The sequence below is a fragment of the Geotrypetes seraphini genome, chromosome 3 (genome assembly GCF_902459505.1).
Source record: "Geotrypetes seraphini chromosome 3, aGeoSer1.1, whole genome shotgun sequence".
NCBI classification, from domain to species: Eukaryota; Metazoa; Chordata; class Amphibia; order Gymnophiona; family Dermophiidae; genus Geotrypetes; species Geotrypetes seraphini.
In genome coordinates this window covers 381,084,447-381,112,391 of record NC_047086.1, presented here as the reverse complement: position 1 = coordinate 381,112,391, position 27,945 = coordinate 381,084,447, and the positions used below count along the sequence as shown (strand labels likewise).

The window sequence follows — 27,945 nt, the reverse complement described above, 5'->3', positions numbered from 1 at the left end:
AATTTACAGAATGGCCTCCTAGTAGAGAATCTAATGGAGCACAAGGGAGAATAGATGGTATGGAGAGGCCATATGGTCTTTATCTGCCTTCATTTTTCTGTTTTCTGTGTGTCCTTGCCAAGTTAGTGACCTAGCTTTCTCATGTCAACATTTTGTTGTACATTTATCCCAATTAAAGAAAAGTATGACACATCATGTACATCAGTGTCTCTCAAACTTTCTCGAGCCAGGGCATACTAAAGGTAGTGGCCATGGCTTGAGGCACCCAGAAGTGCATAGATGTTACTGTGATAACAGCACACATATGTATGCCATCATCACATCGATGTCCGTGCAGAGGGCCGGAGAGAAGGAGAGGCACTGATGCCAGTTGATTGCCTACAACAGTGTTTTTCAACTACTTCAAGCTAAATAGCCCTAAGTCTAACAAATATCAACTGAGTAGCCCAACCACAGACCTCCCCTTTACTAATTGTAATGCAATTTTTTCCATTCATCTTTCATATACAAAGCAGAAATAAATTCTCAAAAATGACACATTTCAATCACTATATTGAAAATAAAATCATTTTACCTACCGGCGATCCACTGCAGACTGCTGTAATTAGCTTTAAAGGTGAGACCAGGAGGCCAGGGGCAGAAGCCAGAGGACACTAGAGAGAAGGGGGAAACAGGTAGGCCTTTGGCAACTCGAGCAGCGCTGTATGGCATAGGGAAGTCAGCTGGCAGGCGCCTTTCTTCCTCCTCGGTGTGCTGTAGCACACTTGGAATCTCAGGAGGCACACTAGTGTGAGATACACTTATATACATACATACCCCATCAATCTTCTAATTAGAATGATTTTACCAGAAACACAATAGTGCTAGCTATGTACAGCATTTAAGTTGGATGACATTAGCTTACAGAAAATTCCTATCTGTTGGAGAAATCTTTACGAAAGGGTGGTTTAGTACAGGGATGCCCAAACTTGTGTAAATACTGAAGTTAGTTAATGAGAGAAAGTCTAACTATGCACATTTTAGTGAGGTGTTACTTATGTTTGGGTCCCAGCATTTAGATTTTCCAGTTGCTGTAAATTTTTTTAAAAAGTTCTAAGACATGAAAAGCCTTTTTTATTTTTCAGGGAAATCTGTTTGGTAGCAGAGGATCCAACTCCAGCTCTTCACAAACTGCTCCCTCTGCTTAGTGCTTTGTAAGCAGCCTTAAGTGGGTGCTGGATTTAGGCACTTGGCAAGTATTCACACGTGGTTATGATCTAATAAACTTTATTTTTTAAAAATGACCATTTTCCATTTTTTCTTCTTTCCTAGGAAATTAAACCCTTTTCATACCTACCTTCTACATAATGGTTATTGAATACTCCACAATATATTAAGTCTAGATGTTATGGTACATGCATACACTTTCAGGCTGTTCGATTACCCACTGTCACCAATACACAAATGGGGGGAGGGGGGTGTTAAGGGAAGCTGTGAAACTGTATAAGGGCTGTATAATATATCGGTGTAGGAGCAGGAAATGTTGTAATTTCCAGCATGGTACATAAAGATTAATGTCCAAACTTCCAAAATAATAGCTGTAAAGGAGTGTTCTGAAGAGACTTCCTTTCCCCCCTCCCCCCCAGTCTTACAACTGTAGTAATACATGACATGTTTCAGACCCAGCTGTCATAGCATTGTCTTACAGTGCATTTCTTCCTCAGAAGTCTGATTAAAACACTCTTGCTTCAGCCAGAGTGAGTGGCGAATGCAGAATGAGCGGCAGGGAAGGAAACATTCTCAGATTTTCAAAAGGATACCAGAAAAATTGCTGGATATAATTAAGATTAGTGTTTTCTCTTTCATAGAAAGAACGTAGATACTGGGACATGAGTACAGTTACAGCAAGTCTAAGGGAAGGGGTGCTAACAAAACCAGACATTCAAATACAGTAAGATTTTTGCTTGAAATAAAAAAAAACAAACAAAAAAAAATCAAAAAACTACATGAGATTAAAGCATTAAAATCATAGTTCTCCATCTGAATACATGTTAAAAAAAATCAAAAATGCAGAAGTGCTAGCTCACATTTTAACCATATTACAAAAGCAATTGGTACCCATGTCCACAAAGGCAGCAACAAAGGGTGCTGCTTGTCTACCAAATAGTACTACTGCACATTAACTGCCTTTCAGTGCCATGTGTCCAATACCAGCTTGTCAAAAGATGGGATCTGTACAAAAATTGCAGCTTATTTTCCTCACTTTGTCGCTCCAAGAGAGTCTTCCTTCTGCAGTAATGCTAAAATGCCCAGTTCTCTCTTATCCTGAGTCATATTGCCTCTCCTTTGTACTTTTTTTTTTTTTTTGGTAGGTTGAGCTCCATTATGTCACGTTAACACATCCATTTCTTGTGTGATATTTTTATATAGTCTTCCAGCAGAAATGGGCAATTTGTCACTTCCTCCCAAAAAAGTTTGTAATGTTTCTAGAATGGCAGGTTTCCCACAGAATGGAGTTTAGTTATGCTGCAAAGTATTAGATTCTATAGGTGGCGCAGAGTCATATAATGTATCTGTATCGTGCGTTGGCTCTCCAGCTAATGTACAAGGATTAGACAAAGTTCCAGCACCACAGTCACAGAAAAACCTACAAAAAAAGTATACAGGTAATATTGAATAGCCCATAAAGCTGTGAAGAGCAGATTTAAAAAACGCCTAATAGTTACATACCTATCATGTCTAATAAATTCTACATCATGTCCTTGATGACACTTTTTAATACAGTTCACACAAATGGCATTGCGATCAGTGGTATTACAGGTGTGACATCTGGAAATAAGAAAGAGCTATTAAAACAGGAATTACATGAAAAGTATTAGAGCTAGACATTTTTCACAAGATTTCCCACTAAGCTCTGGAGTTACTGGCTAGAACTGAAGGCACCTTTTAATTTTAGAAACCTGGTCCTGTATGTGTGTCCCTTCAAGTTTCTTGTAACATGTATGCAAATGCATTATACTTGTTTAAGAACATGAATTACCTGGGTCCTTGATACTTAGTGATGTCAAACCTGGAAGTGAATGTGTTTAGGGGTGGCACCGGACTTTAGCATCACTAGGCACCACAAATGTAGGCTTGTAAAAATCCTAGCCTACATTTCCAGCACCTAGAGTCCTTGCTAGCCCTGGTTCTGTAGCTTACAGAATCAGCCCTAAAATACCTCCTATTCATAAAATAATTGCTGCAAATGGGAGAAAATCCTCATTTAGAAGGCTGATTTAGGGGCTACCTTGAGCACAGAGGGCTCCATGAGTAGCCCAGAGTTGTAGAATATTTTCATAACACAGGTAAATTTTAGTCCTCTTCACTACACAGAAGTAACAAATTGATATTTTTCAAAAGCAAGAATGCTCTGAAAAGAGGCCAATTTATCTAGAGCAGGGGTGTCAAAGTCCCTCCTGGAGGGCCACAATCCAGTTGGGTTTTCAGGATTTCCCCAAAGAATATGCATGAGATCTATTTGCATGCACTGCTTTCATTGTATGCTAATAGATCTCATGCATATTCATTGGGGAAAATCCTGAAAACCCGACTGGATTGCGGCCCTCGAGGAGGGACTTTTGACACCCCAGATCTAGAGAAATAGCTTTCAAATGTGCTTATATTAATTTTATGGAGATTTATATTCTTGTATGTTGCTGTATGAATGTCCTAGTATTATGATTGTACTTTGTAAGCGGGTAAATAAATAAAATTGCAACAATTTATGAGTGTCCCAGCCTTGAAATTAACATGTTGGAAAAACAAATGGTCAGTTTCTACATTTCTCAAAATAGCTAAGGGAAGGGCAGAATGTAGTTAGCTTGTGATGCACTAAATGCTATAGCGAGGTTTCACAGACAAAACTAGTACAGGTATGTACCATCTTCTAAATTTAATGTGTATCCAGAAGCTTTCATTCTTACCAAGCATTCAAATTTATTTAAAAGATTTTTTGTAAAGCTTGCAGCAGCTTTTAAAACTGCCAGCACTAAGCCACTTTGTAGCTATAACATGGTCAATTGATAAGGCTTATTGAGTATGATGTACATCCTTTAAAAGAAAGAATAGAAAATTACCCTTAAGTCGCATATAGCACAGTTACTTACCGTAACAGGTGTTATCCAGGGACAGCAGGCAGATATTCTTAACGCATGGGTGACGTCACCGACGGAGCCCCGGTATGGACATTTTTCACTAGAAAGTTCTAGTTGGCCGCACCGCACATGCGCGAGTGCCTTCCCGCCCGACGGAGGAGTGCGTGGTCCCCAGTTAAGATAAGCCAGCTAAGAAGCCAACCCGGGGAGGGTGGGTCGTAAGAATATCTGCCTGCTGTCCCTGGATAACACCTGTTACGGTAAGTAACTGTGCTTTATCCCAGGACAAGCAGGCAGCATATTCTTAACGCATGGGTGACCTCCAAGCTAACAGAGAGGGAGGAGGGATGGTTGGCCATTAGGAAAATAAATTGTGTAACACAGATTGGCCGAAGTGCCCATCCCGTCTGGAGAAGGTATCCAGACAGTAGTGAGTAGTGAATGTGTGAACTGAGGACCAAGTGGCCGCCTTGCAGATTTCCTCGATGGGCGTGGAACGGAGGAAAGCCACAGAAGCAGCCATAGCTCTGACCCTGTGGGCCGTGACAGCACCTTCCAGTGAGAGACCGGCCCGAGCATAACAGAACGCAATGCAGGTAGCAAGCCAGTTGGCAAGCGTCCGTTTGGAGACAGGACGACCTAGACGGTTAGGGTCGTAGGACAAAAGGAGCTGAGGAGATGAGCGGTGAGCCCTGGTACGGTCAAGGTAGTAAGCAAGGGCACGCTTACAGTCCAGCGTGTGCAATGCCTGTTCCCCAGGATGAGAATGGGGCTTAGGGAAAAAGGCAACACAATGGACTGGTTGAGATGAAAGTCCGAGACCACCTTGGGAAGGAATTTAGGATGGGTACACAGAACCACCTTGTCATGGTGAAAAACAGTGAAAGGTGATGGCAATGAGGAAAAACACCTTCCACGTAAGAAATTTGAGTGAAGTTGTGGCAAGAGGCTCAAACGGAGGTTTCATGAGGGCAGATAAAACCACATTCAGGTCCCAGACGACTGGAGGAGGCTTCAGAGGTGGTTTGACATTGAAGAGGCCTCTCATGAACCAGGAAACCAGGGGATGAGCCGTAAGAGGTTTTCCGAGGATAGGCTCATGGAACGCAGTGATGGCACTGAGGTGGACTCTGATTGAGGTCGACTTGAGGCCAGCGTCGGAGAGAGAGAGCAAATAGTCCAGTACGGTTTCCACCACCAATGAGGTGGGATCGTGATGATGAAGCAGACACCAAGAGGAGAACCGGGTCCACTTCTGAAGGTAACATTGGAGGGTGGCCGGTTTCCTGGAGGCATCCAGAATACGACGGACAGGTTGAGATAGATTCTCTGGAGAGGTCAGCCCGAGAGAAACCAAGCTGTCAGGTGGATCGAGGACAGATTGGGATGCAGTAGAGACTGATGCTGCTGTGTAAGTAGTGTAGGAAACACAGGAAGAGGAATGGGCTCCCTGGAGCTGAGCTGGAGCAGGAGGGAGAACCAGTGTTGGCGAGGCCACCGAGGGGCGATGAGAATCATGGTGGCTTTGTCCCTGCGGAGTTTGAATAACGTCCGCAACATCAGAGGCAGTAGAGGAAAGGCATAGAGGAACCGATCCGTCCAGTCGAGCAGGAATGCATCCGGGGCCAGACGATGAGGAAAGAAGAGTCTGGAACAGAACTGGGGCAGCTGATGGTTATGAGGAGCTGCAAAGAGGTCCACCTGAGGGGTGCCCCACTGAGCAAAGATGGAGCGGAGTGTGGGGGGATCCAGAGTCCACTCGTGAGGTTGAAGGATGCGGCTGAGATTGTCGGCCAGGGAGTTCTGTTCGCCCTGGATATAGACAGCCTTGAGGAAGAGACTGCGGGCCGTGGCCCAGGTCCAGATGCGGATGGCCTCCTGACAGAGGAGGGGAGATCCAGTGCCGCCTTGCTTGTTTATGTAGTACATGGCGACTTGGTTGTCTGTGCACAGGAGAAGAACCTGAGGGTAGAGAAGGTGCTGGAAGGCCTTGAGGGCATAGAACATGGCCCTGAGTTCCAGGAAATTGATGTGATGTTGACGCTCCTGAGGGGTCCAGAGTCCCTGAGTGCGAAGTTCTCCCAGGTGAGCTCCCCATGCATAGGGGGAGGCATCTGTGGTTATGATCATGGAGTGAGGGGGTAGATGAAAGAGTAGACCCCTGGAAAGATTGGATGAGTTCAACCACCATTGAAGAGATTGCTGAAGAGACGATGTCACAGAGATGGGATGAGAAAGAGGATCGGTGGTCTGTGACCATTGGTTGGCTAGAGTCCATTGAGGTGTCCTGAGGTGGAGTCGCGCCAGAGGAAGCACATGGACCGTCGAGGCCATGTGGCCCAGAAGGACCATCATCTGCCGAGCTGGAATGGAGTGATGAAGGAGCACCTGGCGGCAGAGGTGGAGCAGGGTCCGTTGGCGGTCGGAGGGGAGAAACGCCCTCATGAGAGTGGTGTCGAGAACGGCTCCAATGAACTGAAGTCGCTGTGTGGGAAGCAGATGCGACTTGGGGTAGTTGATCTCGAACCCCAGGAGATGGAGGAAGGAGATGGTGTACTGAGTGGCTTGTAGCACAAGCGGAGACGTAGGTGCTTTTACCAACCAATCGTCCAAGTAGGGGAACACCTGGAGGTTGTGAGACCTGAGAAAGGCCGCCACCACAATAAGGCACTTGGTGAACACCCTGGGCGATGATGCGAGGCCAAATGGTAGCACCTTGTACTGATAGTGGCGGTGCTGTATCTGAAATCGGAGGTAGCGACGTGAATTCAGATGGATTGGAATGTGAGTGTAGGCCTCTTTGAGGTCCAGGGAACATAGCCAGTCGTGTTGAGAGAGAAGAGGATAAAGCGTGGCCAGGGAGAGCATTCTGAACTTTTCCTTGACCAGTCACTTGTTGAGGTCCCGGAGATCGAGGATGGGACGAAGGTCTCCTGTCTTCTTGGGAACCAGGAAGTAGCGGGAGTAGAATCCCTGACCCCTTTGGTCTGTGGGAACCTCTTCGATGGCATTGAGGAGAAGGAGGGATTGGACCTCCCTTAGGAGGAGAAGGGACTGGGAGGAGTGGGACGCAGACTCTATAGGAGGGTTGTCTGGTGGAAGAGTCTGGAAGTTGAGAGAGTAGCTGTGGCGGATGATGTTGAGGACCCACAGGTCTGATGTGATGACCTCCCAACGGTTGAGGAAGAGTTGGAGACGTCCTCCGATTGGCTGAGGAAGAGGTAATGATGGTGGAAGACTGGCTATGCCCTGGAGAAAGGAGTCAAAAGGGCTGAGATGGTTTTGACGGAGGAAGAGGCTTGGCAGGTTGGTGAGATTGAGAGCGAGCCTGAGTGTGTTGTTGATGAGGTCTGCGAGGCTGCTGTTGGGGCGGGTTGAGAGGCCTGGCCGAGAACCTGCGCTGGTAAGAGGACTGTGGTCTATAAGGACGATAGGTGGAGCCTTCTTTTTAGGTTTTACCAGAGTGTCCCATCTGGTCTCATGTGCTGAGAGCTTCTGGGTGGTTGAATCCAGGGACTCCCCAAAAAGTTCGTCCCCAAGACAGGGTGCGTTAGCTAGGCGGTCTTGGTGGTTGATGTCAAGATCAGATACCCTCAACCAGGCCAGACGTCACATGGCAACAGCTATGGCAGACGCTCGGGAGGTCAGCTCAAATGAATCATAAATAGAGCGCACCATGAATTTCCGCAGTTGAAGGAGGCTGGAAATTTGTTGTTGAAAGAGTGGAACTTTGCGTTCAGGGATGTATTTTTGTAGGGCAGATAGTTGTTGTACGAGATACTTCATATAAAATGAGAAGTGAAATGTGTAATTATTCGCCCTGTTGGCTAGCATGGCATTTTGATAAAGGCGTTTGACAAACTTATCCATCGTTTTGCCTTCTCTGCCAGGAGGGGTGGAGGCATAAACACTGGAGCCCTGAGTTTTCTTTAATGTAGACTCAACTAGGAGAAACTCATGGGGCAATTGAGGTTTGTCAAAACCCGGAATTGGGATGACCCTGTATAGGCTGTCAAGCTTACGAGGAGCTCCGGGGACAGTGAGTGGATTTTCCCAATTTTTATAAAAAGTTTCCCGCAGTATGTTATGGACGGGTAACTTGAGGAACTCTTTGGGAGGTTGTTCAAAGTCTAAGGCATCCAGAAAGGCCTGGTACTTTTTGGAGTCGGACTCTAAAGGAATAGAAAGAGCCGCCGACATCTCCCTGAGGAATTTGGTGAAAGAGGATTGCTCAGGCTTGGAAGTGGTATCGGTCACTGAGGGTTCCTCGTCTGTGGATGATGCGTCCTCCTCGGTGGGGATTCTTCCCATAAGTCCGGGTCCCTGATATCAGTGTGCGCACACCGAGATGTCGGGGTGGAAGGCTCGGTGTGGCGGGTCTTAGAAAGAGACTTGCCAGAGCGCATGGAGACGGTACTGGGAGAGGAAGACCGGTGCTGATCCCGGTCCCGGGAAGAGCGGTGACATTCTGGGTCCCGGGGAGACCGGCGCCCTTCCTGGTCCCGAGGAGGATCGACCTCAGAGCGGGTCTGTACCACAGGATGAGAACGGGGTGGTTCAGCCGAGAGGACTGGCATGGAAGTGTTGAGTGGTACCGAAGGGGTGGACACCGGTGGGATGGTGCGAGGCTCGGGCCGGTCTGGTACCGAAAGAAGTGGTGCCAAGAGGGTCGGTAACAGGTGCTGGAGTTGTTGCTGCAGCTGTTCCTGCAATTTGTCATGGAGTATGGCCGCGATGCAGTCATCCAGGGGTGGCACCGGGACCGCTTTTTTCTTTTTCGGTTCCATAGGTGCTGCTCCACGCCCCGGCGATGAGGAGGCCGATGACGAGGCACTCACCGAGATCGGGGCGGAGCGTTTGCAGGGTCGGTGTGAGGCCGGGAGGACCGGCGTCGCCACTGTGGCAGGCGGGCGCTCAAGGGAGGTGGAAGGCTTCTTAGCCGGCTTACCTGGTGCCAGCGACCCCGAGGAAGGATCGGGCGTCGTCGAAGTGGTCGGTGCCGTCTTTTGCGGTACCGTCGACGTCATTGCAGGTTCCATAGCAGATCCGGTACCGAAAAGGATGTTCTGCTGGATCTGCCGATTTTTTAAGGTGCGTTTCTTAAGAGTGGCACAGCGGGTGCAGGTGTCAGCCCGATGCTCTGGACCCAAACACTGTAGGCACCAATTGTGTGGGTCAGTGAGGGAGATCGGGCGTGCACACCGCTGGCACTTCTTGGAGGCCTGTATGGTGACAACAGGCCCTGCTGGGGCCGGTTTCAAAAAAATAGAGAAAATCGAGAGAGTTTTTTTTTTTTTGAATCGAATAAAAAAGAGAACCCGAAGTGGGAAAAGAGAAAAAACGAGAAAAAAGCACGAGCGGGAAGGCAAAAAGGATGTTTTCAACGGCCGTTGAAACCACATGCGTCTTCTTCGCTCCGCGGAAACGAAGAAACTGGGGACCATGCACTCCTCCGTCGGGCGGGAAGGCACATGCGCGGTGCGGCCAACTAGAACTTTCTAGTGAAAAATGTCCGTACCGGGGCTCCGTCGGTGACGTCACCCATGCGTTAAGAATATGCTACCTGCTTGTCCTGGGATAACAGTAGGACTATTTACTATTATTACCTGTAGAAGTCGTGCATTGGATAGCTGGTATAACTTGATATCTTATACAGACATTGGCCTCTGCTGACAGCTTTTTCTATGGCATCTTGATTATTCATTATTTTGTTATCTGCATTAAAAAAAGTGATATCTGAGCTTATTAATGAGTTCTTTGTCCAGCAACTATGGAGCAGTAAAACTACAGACTAAAGTTTACCATATATACGCCAATATAAAGAGTATTTGGGACCAAAAAAAAAGGGGGTCTCTATATTCAAGACTGTTCATCCCTAGACCCATTGCAGGCTTGCCTTGAGCCCTGGTGATCCAAGACAGAAGCGATCCCTCCCATGTCCTATCCAGCTCCACACCACCCCACCCCACCTCCCGCACCTGAAAAGGTACCAGACCCTGGTGATCCAGTGGTGAACCAGGGCAGGAATCATTCTCCTATACTCTTTCCCCATGTAGAGCGGCTAGAGGAAATGGCTGCCATGCATTCCCATGGCAACCTTGCAAATCCACAGGAACTCGCAGCAACCATTTCCCTTAGCGATTCTGCATGGAGCAGGAGCATAGGATCATGCTAGTCCTGGGGGAGGCCTGCAATAGCGAGGGGGCTCAGAGCCAGATAGGACAAGGCTCACCACTGGACCATAAATACCTATACTTGAATATAAACCCTTGGTTACTTTGATTTATATTCAGATCAGTTCATAGTTGTGTATATATATATATATATATATATATATATATATATATATATATATATATACACATACACCAGTGTTTCTCAACCTTTTCAAGCCGAGTACTCCCACCCAAACTCCGCCCCTGACTCCACCCCCATAATAATACCAATTGTAATGCAATTTCTTCCATCCATTTTTCATATACACACAATATAATCTTAATACATAATGGTAACCACAATTTTTTTTTTAAAAACCACAAAGCACACTGTACTCAGAGAAAATGTTAATTATCATTTATATTCGGGGTTTTTTCAAAGATGTCAAGGCAGATGACTTTAAAATATGCAATGTCACCTCAGTAACAACTATAGAAAAATAGACAAATATAGTGCAAAATATAGACAGCAGATACATATTCTCAAAACTGATACATTTTGATCACCAAATTGAAAATAAAATCATTTTTCCCATCTTTGTTGTCTAGTGATTTCATGAGTCTCTGGTTGCACTTCTTTCTGACTGTGCATCCAGTATTTCTTTAGCTTCCTCTCCTCCAGACCTCATTCCATTCCCCATGCATCTCTACCTCACTCCTCTCTATGCCTGATTTTCCTCTTCCTTTTCCCATGTGCACCATATCTTTCCCTCTCACACACTCGGGCCCAACAATTGTCCCTTTCTATTCCCTACCTCCCCTCCTATGTCTCAAGTTAGTGTCCCCTTCCTTCCTCCCTCACTCCCTCTTATGTCTCAAGTTAGTGCCACCTACCTACCTCCCTCCCTCCCTCCTTCCTATGTACCCCTCACTGCCTTCCTGCCCCCAAGCCTAATAATCTCCCGCTGCTGCTCAACTCCGGGAAGGACCAGGTGTGTGTGATTGCATGCCACCGCCCACAAGCCTCCCCCCCATCAATTCTGACGTCTGAGAGAAGTTCCGGGCCAGCCAAGCAGCGATTGGCTGGCCCAGAACTGACGTCAGGAAGGGGGGGAGGCTTGTGGGCCGGTGGCGTGCATTCGCTGCACACACCTTTCCCTTCCCAGAGTTGCAGGGGGAGTGTTAAGTAAATGGAGCGGTCAGACAGCAAGCGGGCATCCCGCAGGTTGAGAAAACCTGCGGTATACAGGCTGTTGTCACAAATGTTAAGAAAAATAACTGCACTGATGTTCTGGCTACTTAAGAGAATGTAAACCAGCGGGTTCAAACTCGCAGGGCCCCCCAGGTATTTTGCGGCCCACAGTCTGGCCAGCTCCCTTGCTGAAGTCATTCTTAGTTCAAAGCTGCGGGCAGCGGTGGCTCCTCACGCAATTCGCGCCTACGTTGAAAGCTTCTCTGAAGGCTGGCTCCCTTGCCGAAGTCATTTTTCAGTTCAGAGCCGCCGTGGCTGCACAGGGAAGTGAGGGGGGAGAGGGAAGGAGGGATACGGAAGACAAGGAGGAGGAGAGGAACGAGAGATGCCAAGTCCATGGGAGGGAGTGAATGGAAGGAGAGAGATGTCAGACCATGGAAACAGGAAGGGAAGACATGGAAAATAAATTTTAAAGAAGCGGAAAAATTTAATGTTAAGTTAATGCCAAAGATGGATGCAAGACAGAAAGTGAAGACAGAGAGAAAAACAGTCAATGGACAAGATGGCCCTGGAAACAGTTAAAAGCACAGAAAAATAAAGTCACCAGACGACAAAGGTAGGGAATATGATTTTATTTTCAATATAGTGATTGAAATGTGTCAGTTTTGAGAAAGGAAAGATGCTAAACTAACTGTGAGGTCCGCAGAAAAAAATAGTTAATATCTTATTAAAGAAATGACAATTTTGCATGAGGTAAAATTCTATAGTTTATAAATCTTTCCTTTAACAGTTAAAAGGAAAGATTTATAACCTATAAAGAGTTTTACCTCATGTAAAATTGTCATTTCTTTAATAAGACATTAACAATTTTTTCTGCGGCCCTCCAAGTACCTATAAATCCAAAATGTGCCCCTGCAAAGGGTTTGCGTTTGCGACCACTGATGTAAACAGAAGGTATTAAGACTGCAGCTGTACCATGTCACAATACTGCTCCCACCTAAGCCAAGAACTGAATTCAAGCTTGGCAAAGCAACTGGTACCACTAGTCCTTCAATCAGTTTTCATATCTGGCACATGCACTGCTTTCATGTTCCAGATCAGATGGGCTTGGCAGGATTCTGAAGAAGACATTCCTTTCAAGCCAATTTACAAGAAAGTGCCAAACATGGTTTTGTGAGACAAAAAGGTGACAATAGCCATTACCAAAATAGCCCAAAGCGTAGGAAGATCACATTGCCAATTGATCTTGAAATAAGTGTAAAACAAATATTTATACAAGTAAGCATACCTTTCATTGTTACGTTAACACCCGATGCTAGAAATAAACCTCCAAAGCGGTTGTTGAAAATCTGATTGCCTTCAAGTGTTGCTGTTGCATGATTTGTAATTTCAATACCTTTCATTGAAAACATACATAGCACCAGCAAAAAAGTAAACGTTAGTATAATTTCAAAGTAGTACTATACATAATCATGTTTTATACTATCATCTTATAAGGACAGAACAAAATTTAATGGAACTTTAAATGGAGTTTAGAGGGACCTAAAAAACTAAAACATGACTCAATATGCTAAACATTCATTTCATACTATAGAAAAGTTACACCCATCTGACAAGATTCACTTTCCTCACAGTAGGTTTGAACCATTTTAGTTTTGTCATTTAATGGGTATTTATCCCACTGAAAAAAGATTGATACAATAATATAGTTGTGGCCTATGATAACTACAGAATGGGCAACTTCTAAATATTTGAAAGTTTCAACTTGAGTTTTGCACTAAATAGACCAAATGTCTGTTAACTAGGATAGTGTGCTAGTTGACAACATTTTCAGCCTAATCATTTCAATAATTTGATATTTTATATATTTAAATCTTTTTATTAAACAGTGACAACAGCAGGTACAACAATAGCAGAAAACAAGGTTTACAAAAGCAACCAGCTACCGGAAGACCGGACTCTTATGTCCTCCAGAATCATGATCAACACCCCTACCCCCCAGAAAGAACCTCACCTACCCTCCTTCCCCACCAAGAGAAATACTACAACCCACGAATGGGGGGGGGATAGATGTCAAACAGGTATACCCAAATACATTTGAAGTCTATTCAGGATATGGCTACGACTCGCAGGAATGTTCAATTATGGAGTCCAAGTGTTGACAAAGTCTCTACTCCAATATGGCATTTTAATATCACAACCTCAGCAAAATGCCATAGCCAAGGTTAAAATTAAAATGGATATTCCTTGAAATCTGAGTAGCACTACTGGCTTGGAGTTTAATATCTGGTTGCTAAGCAAAGCAAAACCAGATTGTAACCTGCCAATATTATAGTATATTTATGTACCATCTAAACCAGTGGTCTCAAACCCACGGCCCGGGGGCCACATGCGGGCCAGGTACTATTTTGAGGTCCTCGGTATGTTTATCTTAATCACAAACGTAAAATAAAACAGTTTCTTGATCAAATGTCTCTTTAGCTATAAATTACAATATTATTATTAAGACTTAGCCAAAAGGAAAGATTTATAAACTATAAAGAGTTATACCTCATGCAAACTTGTCGTTTCTTTAATAAGACATTAACTACTTTTTTCTGAGGCCCTCCAAGTACCGACAGATCCAAAATGTGGCCCTGCAAAGGGTTTGAGTTTGAGACCACTGATCTAAACCTAGATAGTTTTCATATAAACATACACAATAAATATACAACATAGACAACAAAAGTATTTTAACAGTACAAGTTTATGTAAATCAAATGCACTGATCATCATGGATGTCTCAGCCCATGCAAGAGTATGAACTGAAAAGTGGGCACAATTCAAATTCTGAAAAAGTGAAAGTGTCATAAAAGATGTTGCTCTATCACTGAGCTAGATTCACTAAGCAAACCGATCGTGTACTAATCGCTTTGCAACCTCTTTGCTCCCTGACTCGATTCACTAACCTTCCTCCCGATCCGAACAGCGCAGGGAAATGACATGCAAATTTTGGAAGACAGCAATTCACTACAATTTCTACAACGCCAACTGGCCTTGCCGATCAGAAAAGAAGCGACTGCTGAAGACCATTTGCTTCTATCCTTGCTGACTCCTGCCCTTTGAAACCACGGGCTCGTAATGTTTTTAGTAGAATATATAAAAAAGGAATTTTTCCTTTTTTATATATTCTCCAAAAAGCATTTCGAGGCCGTGATTTTAACCCCCTCCCCGAACTAAACAAAAAAAGCCCACTGCAACTGTCCACCCACCCTCTCCCCAGCCCATCTCCCTCCTCGTACCTTTAGCTAGGCTAATGTGCCCACCCCTTCCCCGTATCTTTAAAAATGTTGGGAGCAGTATGGATCAGAAACTGGTTGGCGGACAGGAAACACAGGGTAGGAGTGAAGGGCCACTACTCGGACTGGAGGAGGGTCACGAGTGGTGTTCCACAGGGCTCGGTGCTCGGGCCGCTGCTATTTAATATATTCATAAATGATCTAGAAGCAGGGACGAAGAGTGAGATAATAAAATTTGTGGATGACGCCAAACTATTTAGTGGAGCTCGGACTAAAGAGGACTGCGAAGAATTGCAAAGGGACTTGAACAAACTAGAGGAATGGGCGACGAAATGGCAGATGAAGTTCAACGTTGAGAAATGTAAAGTATTACATGTGGGAAGCAGAAACCTGAGGCACAACTACACGATGGGAGGGATCTTATTGAATGAGAGTACCCAAGAAAGGGACTTGGGGGTAATGGTGGACATGACAATGAAGCTGACGGCATAGTGCGCAGCGGCCGCTAAGAGAGCGAATAGAATGCTAGGTATAATCAAGAAGGGTATTACAACCAGAATGAAAGATGGTATCCTGCCGTTGTATCGGGCGATGGTGCACCCGCATCTGGAGTACTGCGACCAGTACTGGTCGCCGTACCTTAAGAAGGATATGGCGCTATTCGAGAGGGTTCAGAGGAGAGCGACACGTCTGATAAAAGGGATGGAAAACCTTTCATACGCTGAGAGATTGGAGAAACTGGGTCTCTTTTCCCTGGAGAAGAGGAGACTTAGAGGGGATATGATAGAGACTTACAAGATCATGAAGGGCATAGAGAGAGTAGAGAGGGACAGATTCTTCAAACTTTCAAAAAATAAAAGAACAAGGGGGCATTCGGAAAAGTTGAAAGGGGACAGTTTCAAAACGAATGCTAGGAAGTTCTTCTTTACCCAACGTGTGGTGGACACCTGGAATGTGCTTCCAGAGGACGTAATAGGGCAGAGTACGATACTGGGGTTTAAGAAAGGATTGGGCAATTTCCTGCTGGAAAAGGGGAAAGAGGGGTATAGATAGAAGATTACTGCACAGGTCCTGAACCTGTTGGGCCGCCACGTGAGCGGACTGCTGGGCACAATGGACCTCAGGTCTAACCCAGCGGAGGCATTGCTTATGTTCTTATGGGTGCTCAGTGCCTCCTGCTCGAGGCCTCCTCCTCTGATGCACTGTGGCCTTAGGCCATGCCCCCGTTACATCATGTGATGCACGGGGAAGGGCCTAAGATCCTGATTGGCTGGGGGCGCCTCAACCAATCATAAAGTCCCTGCCTTTTTGTCTTCAGCGGGGTCACATTGGGGGGGATTTTTTACGGGTTCGGGGAGGGAGGAAGAACTTTGTCAGGGGGGTTAATCGAGCAGTTATTTTAGATTCCAGAATTTTAGTTTAATTTTAAATATTCCCTTCATAAGTATACACTAGAATTTGAGTTAATTTGCACTCAAAAACAAGCACATCCATCACATTGATTAGCAATTCTATTCTACTACAGTTTCACTGTTGTTACAATTACCCATACATACTTTAATGAACTTTAAATAACTCTCAAATTTAATTTTTTGTTGGTTTTGCAATGTCATAATTTCAATTAAAATGTGCCATGAAAAAACCTATGCTCCATTCAGTGTACCAGAGCTAAACAAAATTGAGACACTACTCTTATCAATTTAGGCTATTCCTAAGTTTTATTTTTTATTCTTTCTAACCAGTGGAAAGACTTATTTAAAAGAGGGTTGCCTACTGAACTGGCCCCTCCAAAAAAATCCTAACCTATTGCTACTGCCCTCACACCCAAAACCTACTCCTTTAAGTACCTACCACATAAGCACTCCCAAAACCTATTTCTGAATTGACTTTCTGTATGTTTGTGATAGGGAGTGTAAATACCAGGAGTGTAGTTTTAAAAGTGTACTTCCCTATTCACCGACATACATTAATATGTATCTATGCTACAGGTGGAAATGCTTCTCGCAATTCTTTTAAGGTGGTGGTTCTTAAAAAAAACCTGTCCTGAGGGACCCCCAGCCAGTCAGGCTTTCAAAATATCCCTCATGAACATGTATGAGAGAAATTTGCATGCTACTTCATAGGCAAATTTCACTCATACATATTCAATGGGGATATCTTAAAAACCTGACGGGCTGGGGGGGGGGGTCTATGAAGCCCATTCAGAATCCTTCCTCTTTTTTTCCTGCATGTCATGGTTGATTCTGAGGTATACTTCAGATTGTTGCCTTTGAAATATACACCCTCTATTCCAGCTTCAGTTTCTTTATTGACTATAGGGCATTAGCATCTCTTATGAAAAGTCTAACAAAGACTAGCCCCACAAAACTAATGGTTCTCACTTGGTTTTACCTTCCTTCTATATTTATATTTGTATTTATATAGCAGGGAGGTAAACATCAGTGAGAACTATTAGTTTTGGGGGGGCATTAGCTTCTTACATCTACATTTATTTAGTTAAGTTCATTATTCTTTCCATCCACACAATATTTCCTGTGTCACTGGCTGCTATAGCACTGCAACATAACAGATCCACTCAAAACTAGAATTTGCTTCAAATGTTCCCACCTTTTTTCTGAATGGATTTTTGTGTGATTATGGCCAAAACAATTCAGTTTCCATTTATGCAGTCCAAAAGCACAGTATATCCCAAAATTTCAAGCTTTATTTTAGACAATGACTTGTGATGAATTTATAGAAAAGATCCCTTTTGACAACTTGCCCCTGCAGATAACTTGTGTAAATAAAGCTATTCTGTGGCCAAGCAACATGCTGAAAAGTTTGTATGTGATTTGTGGGTTCTGTTTTATAGAGAAGGGATGACCGCTCTATCACCCGCCTTCATTGTCATTGATTCTATTGGGAGTTCTCTGGGGGAGGTTCTCTGAGAGACTGTTTGATTGACCTCATTTGTGTTACTGCTTTGTGCTTTATTTTGCACTTTTCACGTTCTTGATTTATTTCACACACCTTGGAAGTACCCCTTGATGGTGTGGGGGCAGGGACTGGTTGGTCCTTGTCTCTTGATGTGAAGCGAAGGAGCATTGCTCCCTTCGCTGCCTTGTCACACTGAGGGTACTCCACTATCAAATTATATTAATTATATCTTTATTTCTTATTATTTGTGTGCTCACAAATGTTTGGTCAGCAAGCAATCTCTCCGAGAACCGTATGATCTTTACTGCCTCCTTTTTGGTATCTTATAGAGCAGACAGCATTAGGGAAGTCTTATAAAGTTTATGTAGCTGTTCCAGGTACCTTCCATTTTTGAAAGATGAAATTGCTAGCTGGAAGTGTTAGATCCTTCTGATTACTTGAGTATTTGTTCAACAATGCAATTATCTTCACCTTACTAGCTGAAGGCCAAGTGATTCAGTTTACTTTTTGTGAATTAACTTTTTTTTTTATGGTCATGAATCAACTGCAAGTGGCACAATATCTGTATAAACTTTTGTGCACACCATATTCAATTTGTAATCTTTTAAAATCACCTAAAATTTGATATTTTGCATTCAGTACTGCAGCTAGATGTCTTTTTTTATAACATGCAGAGGCAGTGTCATCTGCTGTTCATTTAAGTATAAACTACGTACTGGGTCAGACCAGTGGTCCATTCAGGTCACAAATATCTGGTCCAAACAGATCTGACCCTAGTATGCCTACAGTCTGGGGTTTTAAAAAAGAAATGTTAGTTGCGAACAGAGCTCATGACACTACAATTCTAACCATGTATGTTGCTAGATAATTATTTTTTCCACTAAAATAATAATTATACGTACCTGCTGCAAATCCATCAAATATTCTGTTTTTCCTTAAGACAGGGTGGCTGTTGGTGCTGATGAGTACACCAGCTTGAGCATTCCTGAAGATGTCATTCTCTTCAAGAAGTCCTACCAGAACATCAACCATAACTGTTAAACCAATTCTGCTTTATGACCCCTTAGATTTCCAGAATGAACACTCTACAAAGCACAATAATCTTAATACCCATCCATATTGTTTATAATGCCCTTTAATACGGGACTAATACAATTTGTCTGTATAAGATATACCACAGTTTATAGAAAGCTGCAACAACCTTGTGTGTTGTCATCAAGCAGCAGGTGACATTCACTTGCAGTTTTACATTAGTGAAATCTAATAATCAACTGATTCTATTGCTTTACTTTGGCTGTTGTGGCTGCTGCTGCTGCAACAAGGAGGAATATGAAAAGTAAAGCAGCAGAGCGTGATCCTTTTACTATAAATGCTTTGAAACAAAATGCCTACTGTTAATCCTCTGCTTAAAATGTCCATTTCTACCTCTATTCATTTTTATGAATTGCAATAAAGCAATGCATATAACCAGGCCCATTCTGGATAAGCTACAACTTGCTCCTTTTTGATAGTCATTGCACCTGCCAACAATGGGTCCCTTTCACCATTACTGTAAATTCCACAAACCATAAAATGTCTAGGTATGCGCTAGTGTCTTTCCTGTGGAATATCTAAAAATCTGGCAAAGGTCAGAATATTTGTAAGTTTATTTTAAATGGTTTTTTCTAATCTAATCTAGTATTTATGAGTCGCTCTATACCTGAAAAGGTTCAAAGCGACGTACAAGTCAAAGGAAATACAACTTTAGGAACATAAGAGGGAATAACCAGGATGAGAGTTAGAAGAGAAGAGGAAGAAGCTCTATAACATAAAATACATGAAGTATGATGTTATCCTTCAGAACACTATAATAAAACCCATACTGCCTCAAAATATTCCAGTTATATTCCTTTTGTTTTAAACTGGTTTACAATAAGGACCGGATTCTATATATGCACCTAAGATGTTAATTTGTTTTACTGTTGTCTGCAGTGGTTAAGTTTTCATTAAAGGTTCTTATTTCATATACTTGATTACTAACTAGAACAGTTAGCAAATGGTAGAATATAAATATTTTCAAATACTGTAAAATAAGGTGTTTTTTAATAAAATTATACCCTGAGTCCATGATATAGTTCTTTCAAAAAACACTTTACCTCGACCTCCATTAAATATACAAATGCCTCCATCTCTTCCATCATGGATTTTATTTCTTCTTAACGTAGGGTTGCTGTCTGTCTTGATCCAAACCCCAGCCATTGCATTATCAAAAATCTCATTGTCTTCTATAAAACCAAGCCCTGAAAGGAAAAGAAAATCATTTTAAAAGGGATAGTTTAGAATATCTTACTGAAGTCTTAATCCCAAAACAAGCAAAATAAACCCGATACATACCAGAATTGTAAACTAGAATGCCACCATTTTGACCTCCCCAGATTTTATTACGCCTGATTTTAGGATTGCTTCCAGTTCTATTAAAAATGCATGGGAAAAAAAATTCAAAACATTCATATTCCATTCCAAACATTTATTAATTCAACAAATTAACTAATGCCTGGGCTGATGTAGTCTAGAATTTAAAGTAGGAAGGCTAGAAAAACAAGTTGTTAAATCTCTCTGCTTTCAAATTATAAAGTGAGCTTTAAAAGAAACTTATCCGATTCTTTTTAGGTAATTCAAATATTTGAACAGATACTACTAAAATTAAAATGGGAAGATTAGGTACTTACCTTGATAATCTTCTTTCTAGTAAATAAGCACATAATTCTTGAAACTGTGTACCTTTGATCGTGAGTTCTGGTGGTGAAAGCCTCATTTACATTTTTTGTGCTCCGCCTCCCCTCACTCTGGACTGTACTATATAGGCAGTCCTTGGGTTAAGAACAAGTTACATACAAATCTGACTTAAGAACAGCTTTAAAAACTTAACTCAGAACTTGTAGATTTTAAGATTCTTGCTGTTTACCTCTGCTCCCAACTGACAAAAGGGTAAACTGTCCACAGTGTTCCCTCTAAGATACAGCATGCACAACCACACACTGTTCTTAATGTGATCATGCATCATTCCTGAATCTGCTGCAGGAGAAGTGTAGGAGTCTATATCCCACTGGAAATACTGCTCAGTGAAATCAAATGAAACCCTGATCATGTTCTTAAGAACAAGCTGTACTTAAGTTGGGAGTTTGTAACTCAGGGACTGCCTGCAATTCCTCAATTCGTATCAAAGCAGATGGTCACATCCTAGAGAAGAAAACAGGGAGGTATATGGGGACTCTCCCCAAAAAACAAGTCTGGCCTGCTCATACTACAACATTTAACATGAAATAATCATGAATCTTATATAACATATAACGAGGTGGAATGAACAAGCCATCTACCTGGGTACAACCTGTAATAACAGTCTTGGAGTTCTGAAAAATACCCCATGGTGTCTTAAAAAAAAAAAAAAAGGAAGTGGTATCCCCTATCCTTGCCCTTGCTGGATAGAGAAAAGAAACAAGTTATCCGGCAATTTGGACATGTCTGAGCCAGAAAGCAGGCTAATGTACATCTGTCAGGGCAGGCTTCAAGAATGGTGTGCCTATTTACTATAAAGAAGATTATCAAGGTAAGTACCTAATCGTCTCTTTTAGTGCAATAGGCACCTCATTCTTGAACCTGTGGGATGTACCAAAGCAATCCTCTAAATCTAGGATGGAACAGATAAGCCTGCTGAAAATACTGAAGATCTGAACACGGTATCCAATTTGACCGCTACATCCACTCCAGAATGGAGGGAGGACCATATGGCCCCTCTACAAATTTCTTCTGGGGAAACTGCTCTTGACTCTGCCCAGGAGGATGCTATGTTCCTAGTGGAATGTGCATTTAAGGATACTGGAGGTTGCTTTCCGCTTCTGATATAAGCCGAAGAAATGGTCATACAAATCCATCTGGAAATGGTCGCTTTTGAAGCCGGCTGGCCCCGGCAGCTAGTACCTGCCAGAACAAAAATGATCTGACAGATGAAACTCAATCATCACTTCCAGATAATGAAGCAACACTGTGAAAATTCAGCACCTTCAGAACTTTGTCACTTTTCCTGGACCCCGAGGACATGAAGGCAGGCCGACTGTACTTCTTGGTCGACGTGAAACTTGAGACTACTTTTGGCAAGAAAGAGGAGACTGTATGCAGTGATACCCCAATCTTCACAGCTCCGAGAAAAGGATCTCTGCAGGGTAAAGCCTGCAGCTCAAGACACCTGCCGCATTGAGGTGTGTGCCACTAAAAACGCTGTTTTAACTGTCAGGTCCAACACTGATGCCTTCTCCAAAGCTCATTTGGAGCTCTAGAGAGAACCCGCAGAACGAGATTAAGACTGCATTTTGGAAAAGGCTGATATACAAGAGGATGTGGACGTAATGCTCCCTTCAAAAATTTGGACACATCAGGGTAAGAGGCCAATGGTCTTCTATTAGTCTGGGGCCTGAAGCATGAAAGACCAACTATTTGTACTTTGAGGGAGCCAAGTAACAGGCCTCTTTCAAACCACTCTTGAAGGAATGCTAGAACTAAAGGAATCTGAACCGTGAACAAGTCCTTACTCTTCTGTGCACACCAGCCCTGGAAGCACTTCCAAGTTTTTGCATAGGTGGCTAATGTTGTCTGCTTCTTGGACCTTAGGAGAGTAGCAATAACCAGCAATAACCACTTCCGATGGAAAATTAGGTTTTTACCTTCTTAATCTTTCTAAGACATAGGATTCTGTACTAAAACCATTCCTTCCCCTTAGTCATGAACTTTGCAGAAAGGTGTCACTCAAAACTTCAAACTCCTCCCCTTTATCACTGGCGATCTGCTCCTTCTTCAGTTAGTACTAAAGCAATTGAACTCTACTGAAATAGAAGAAAGGAGGAGGGGTACAGGGATCTTCCCTGGCAACAAATCATATTCTGTTCTACTCTGTAACTTATGACAAAAAAATAATGATTAACATTAACAATGAACAATCTAGCTCATGAGTAGCTAGGAATTAACCTGCTAAGTGCAACTAGGAAAACCCAGAAAACCCAAAGGGTTAAGGGAAATAGGTGCCCTCAAGTTCCTGTATGTTAGCACTTCTGAATCTTAAGGAAGTTCCTGTATGTTAGCACTTCTGAATCTTAAGAAGAGAAGTAGTCCCATGACGGACACTGGCCACATCCAAGGCAGAAATGAGGCGAATCAAAACTCTGTACAGAGTGGGCCATACAGAATCCTATCTCTTATAACGGAAAGAAGATTAGCAAGTTAAGAACCTGATTTTCCATTCTGTTGCAAAGACAAATGATTCTGTACTGAAGCTGATGTATCAAAGCAGTGCCAGAAGTCTAGGGAGGGACAGATTAAACTGTCTGCAGTACCAAGGTCCCAAAAGCAGAATCCTCTCACACCCGATGAATAGCCTCTGCGGACCAAGGTCATATGTCTAAAAGCCAGGCTGTTAGACCAAAGCGGTCTGGACCCTGGAGAGCACTTAGGTCCTGCATAAGCAAACGAGGATGACAGGAAGTCTGAGACCCTGATCCAGCTGCAGACAAACCAGGTCAGCATACCATGGTCGCCTCGGCCAGTCCGGCGCCATGAAACTCACCCAATCACTGTGTACTTCGATCCACCTCAGCAGAAGGCCTATCATGGGCCATGGAGGGAAGACAAAGATGACCCGCCAGTGTCCAGGGCTGAACCAGCACATCTAAGCCTTCACTTCCTGGCTCATGATGGCAGCTGAAGAACCACTCCACCTTCATGCTGACTGCTGACGCCATGAAGCCAAATGCTGGACGACCCCACTGTTCCACTAAGCAGCTAAATGCTCTTTTGGACAGGGACCATTTCCCAGGATTCAGGGTCTGACGGCTGAGACAATCCTCCTGGACACTGTTCACTCCTGCCATGTGAGCCACTGAAATCACCATGAGGTGGTTCTCCGCCCACTGAAAGAGAAGCTGAGCTTCCTTGAGCAGAGAAATGCTCCTGGTGCTTCCCTGGAGAATGACATAAGCCACCGCTGTGGCACTGTCCAATAAATCACGCACTACCTGATTCCAGAGAAGACATTTGAAGTTCAGAAGAGCCAACTGAATCACCCAAAGCTACAGGTGATTGACTGACCACTTTCTCTCAGATGGGGACCACAGGCTCTGTGCCAAGCTGTCCCAGCAAAGAACACTCAGCCGTATAGGCTGGCATCCGTCTTCAGGATTACCCATTCAGAGATCCAGAGGGGAAGACCCCAGGATAGAGGAGGGGAAGACCCCAGTTTAGAATGGAGGACCCAACCATCAGTCCAAACTGTAGTCCAAGAGAGCCGGGCATGCAATGGATCCCTTTGCGGACTCCAACGGGAAATAAGCACATCCTGTAGAGGGCACAGTTGGGCTCTCGCCCAGGAAACTACATCTATGGTCACAACCATGGACCCCAGGACCTGCAGGTACTGCCAGGCCATCGGGACCAAAATCTCCAGGAAGGCACGTAGCAATTGGTGAAGCTTCTTCTGGTGCGAGCTGGGCAGAAATACCTTGTTCTGCCCTGTGGCAAAGCCTACCCCAGGTATTCCAGAACGTGTGTCGGAACAAGGTGACTCAACCCAGTCACTGAAGCAGCTGAATGACCTGGTGAACCACTGGACGCCCCTCGAACCCTGATTGAGCACTGATGAGCCAGGCAGCCAGATATAGATAAGACTTGAAACCCGAGATTTTACAGGTGACCTGGCATGACCACCAACACCTTGGTGAGGGTCCTGGGTGCCTTCATCAACCCGACAGGCAAGGCTGCAAACTGGAAGTGCCGCTGCAGAACATGGAACCTCAGGTATCCCTTGTGGTATGGAAAAATAAGGATTTTGAGATATGCCTCTATTAGGTTAAGTGAAGCTAAGAATTTCCCCTGGAGCCACTGAGATCACCAACCACACCGGATCCATCCAGAAGCACGGAACTTTGAGGACTGCATTGACCACCATGAGATCCACGAACGGTCTCCAATCTTCGGAGCCTCTCTTTAGCACAATGAAGTATATGAAATATCTGCTGTACCCTGAGTCGGTCTCCAGGACGGGTTCTATAGCTGTAGTGTTCAGCAACCTCTGAACTAAGGCCTCTACCCAGGCTACCTTGTCTAGCCTCCTCGCCAGGGAGACTAGAAAGGACTTTGACAGGGGCTGATAAAATTTGAATTTGCGAAGGGAAAATGTGGGGCGGCTCCCCATAGACTGCAAAAACCAGGACCCACCAAACCACTGTTTGGCTGACTGATAGGATCTCTGACCTGAGGAGCCTCCATAGTACTGACAGGAACGTCTGGAGGAACAAAAGCTAGAACACCCCGGGCCTCGAGAGGTGCCTGCTGCTGGGCAAGGACTTGGATCTACGGTCCTGCATACTAGCCATGAGGTCATCTAGACTTGGACTGAATAGCAATTGCCCTCTGAAAGGTAATTTACTCAGGGTCACCTTAGAGGATGAGTCACCAGACCATTGCTGGATCCCCAACATCCTACGCGCTGAAATAGAGTACAGCAAGAGCTTGCTCATCACTCTGTACATAACATACAAGGCATCTGCCACATAATCCACGCCTGAAATTATAGAGGGATCTTGGATCACTATACTGTCAGGATCATGGCATAGCTTATAATGCCAAGCTCTACCCACAAAGAAATGGCCGCAGAGACAAAGAGCCGTTTGAGAACGAAATCAGTCCTACAGTCCTGAGAGTATCCTCCAGAACAACCCATCCATCACTAAGGAGAGAGGTGTGCTTGGTGACCTGTGCTACCAGGGAATCAACTTTTGAGGATGCAGAACACCGATTAAACACATCTGCCATCGAGTAGAGCTTGGACTCAGCTACAGGAACTAGTAATCTGTGAGCATCTTTACTATGTCCAGATGGTCAGGAAAGAATAAAGATTATGGCTTCATGCTTCTCATAAGAGAGCATTCCACTACTGCATACTCCCCAACCTCCAATGTCAACTCCTAGAGGAATTCGGAAAAGTAGACTGGCCAAAGCCGAGGGCTTGAATAATCTCCGCACCGTGGGGTCCTCACCCAGATCCAAAACCTCTCCTAGATCCAAGTTCATGGAAATCTGTGAGTGTCGCAACATCTGCCACAGTGGTAATGCCAGCCTGTGTAAGCAAAGGCACTGTCAGGTCATCTTGGTCATCAGTGTCCTCAGCCAACAAACCATTCCTGAACAAGTTGGGGAAATGAGACTCAAGGCCTGGGAAGGGGGAACCTCCTTAGCCAGCAAGGATACCAAAGAGGGCACAGATTGTGCCTTTTCATGGCCAGAAAAACCTGGAAGAAGAGCATGTTAAAAAATTCCGGGGAAAACCCCTCATCTGGGTCAGCAACTGCCTCCTGAGAACTCCTTTTGGAGCTTCTGGATGAAATTTTCATTTTTACTGCTGAACCGCAGATGATTTTCGCTGGGGCCGTAACTGTGCTGTCCCTGGTAGCCCTGGGACTTTCAGGACTAGCCCTGGCTAGAGTGAGCAGCAGGACACCCTAAAGGGGTGAGAGAACCAGGGCCAATGAAATCTTACCGCCCCCTCCTGTACTGCAATCACCAATTAGCCATCCACCATACACAGGGCATGAATCCTTAGTATCCTGCCCAGAGTAGATTATCTGAGTGGTTTTCTTGCAAAAACAAAGCTTGTAGAGACAAATCCAAGACGGCTGCTGCGAGTACAATTTTCAGAGACAAACAGTCCAGGAAAAGCACAAGAACCCCCAAAACACAGAAATTTTAGGGGTAGGAGGGACTAGGGCTCACAAACTGCCCCAAACTCACTTTTGAAGAACCCCCAAAATTGCAGTGACAAGTTGTCAGACCTGTACTCACTGTGCCATGCTATGCTATGCTGAGAACAGCAGAAAGAGAAATTGAAACAGCTTACAACAGGGAGGTCCTCTGCCTCAACAAGCCTTGCAAACTGGACTGCTGGTCTTTTGACTGCCCCTCTGGCCAGACTCCAACAGCTGGGAACCTCCGTCACTCGTGGAAAGCACCGCATAAGCGACCTGGTGGATGAATGCAGTTGGCTCCGATCCTGGGCACATCTCCACAGAGCCACACAGCCTGTGCTCAAACACCACTAATAGATGAGCCTGGGGTGAGCTAGTTCCCAAATGAACGATCCCTGAGCCCCGATCTGAAGTGCAAGCTGTCCAGGAGGTGCACTGCAAGGTAGCTAACCCCCAGGAAACAGACTTTATCCACAAAGTCTGCGATCTTCCATAGCCAGAGCTGTCCCTGCTGGGAACCTCTGCAGCATTAAGATGTGAAACGTGTGAAAACACTGAATAGAAGAAAAATTAAACACGAGCAGATAAGATTAGCTCCTACTGTCTCACTTGTAGGAAAACAACTGGAAACCTGAGTGCAGTCCTGAGGTGAGAGAGGAAGGGTTGAAAAATTATGTAAATGAGGCTTCTTATAAGAACTCTCGCGACATGGGTATGCATAACCCACTTGTCCAAGAATAGAGCAGGATTGTACAAGAAAGTAAATTTTAATAACGTTGAAATGTAAAACATTGAAATGTGGGTGTAAGCATTCAACTCTAGAGAGCATAGGCAATTTTTTTCCTGAATCATGGGAAGGAGGGTTCCCAGAGAAATCATCCTGAACTTTTGATCAAGAATTTGTTTAGGACCCTCAGGTCTAGGATGGGATGAAATCTGCCCCCTCCCCATCCCCCCAAATCAAGTCTTCTTGAGCACAAGAAAGCACCTTGAGTAAAATCTCTTCCCGTTTTCCCCTAGTGGCATGGGCTTGACCACATTGGCCTATAGAAGGGTGGAGATTTCTTGAACCAGTACCTGCTTGTGCTGAGCGCTAAGGTATTATGATCCTAAAAGGCAGTTTGGTGTTCTTCAATGCCAATTCAGAGCACAGCTAAGATGGACTATTTGAAGTACCCACTGGTCGGAGGTTATAAGGGGCTGACATTGATGGAAAAAATTCAGCTCCTTCCCCCCTCCCCAACCAGTAGGCCATCCAGAATGGTTACTTGGACTACTGTTAAGCTTTCTTGGAGCCAGTCAAAAGCTCACTCCCTGCTTTCACTGGGGAGTCGGTTGAGACTTTTGCTGACAAGGCTGAGGCTGGGGTTGTTGGATAGAGTGGGAAGAAGAGTAGTAAAATCACTTCCTTTTTCCACCTAAAAACCTCCTAGTTGAGGAGGTTGCAGCTGCAAGATGGAGAGACAGGGACTGGATGATATCCATATGTTAGTTTATGAGGTCAACAACCTCCTTCACCTTGCC

The 27,945-nt window shown here is 44.3% G+C and overlaps 2 protein-coding genes across 5 annotated transcripts in view; one reads left to right on the top strand and one right to left on the bottom strand.

Annotated features, from left to right (window-relative positions):
• Window positions 1-1,283, top strand: part of MSH6 (mutS homolog 6) — a 78,919-nt gene extending 77,636 nt beyond the window's left edge. For both annotated transcript variants that reach the window (XM_033940000.1, XM_033939999.1), the window contains one exon: window positions 1,125-1,283. In XM_033940000.1, coding sequence (XP_033795891.1) covers window positions 1,125-1,197 — 73 coding nt within the window. In that variant the 3' untranslated portion in view covers window positions 1,198-1,283. The remainder of the gene's footprint in view (window positions 1-1,124) is intronic.
• Window positions 1,284-2,305: 1,022 nt separating this feature from the next.
• The window catches only part of FBXO11 (F-box protein 11), a 256,086-nt gene continuing 230,446 nt past the window's right edge, over window positions 2,306-27,945 (bottom strand). For all 3 annotated transcript variants that reach the window (XM_033940001.1, XM_033940002.1, XM_033940003.1), the window contains exons 17-23: window positions 20,030-20,106; window positions 19,792-19,935; window positions 18,559-18,669; window positions 12,751-12,858; window positions 9,722-9,830; window positions 2,710-2,808; window positions 2,306-2,626 (exon numbers count right to left, since the gene is read on the bottom strand). In XM_033940001.1, coding sequence (XP_033795892.1) covers window positions 2,497-2,626; window positions 2,710-2,808; window positions 9,722-9,830; window positions 12,751-12,858; window positions 18,559-18,669; window positions 19,792-19,935; window positions 20,030-20,106 — 778 coding nt within the window. In that variant the 3' untranslated portion in view covers window positions 2,306-2,496. The remainder of the gene's footprint in view (window positions 2,627-2,709; window positions 2,809-9,721; window positions 9,831-12,750; window positions 12,859-18,558; window positions 18,670-19,791; window positions 19,936-20,029; window positions 20,107-27,945) is intronic.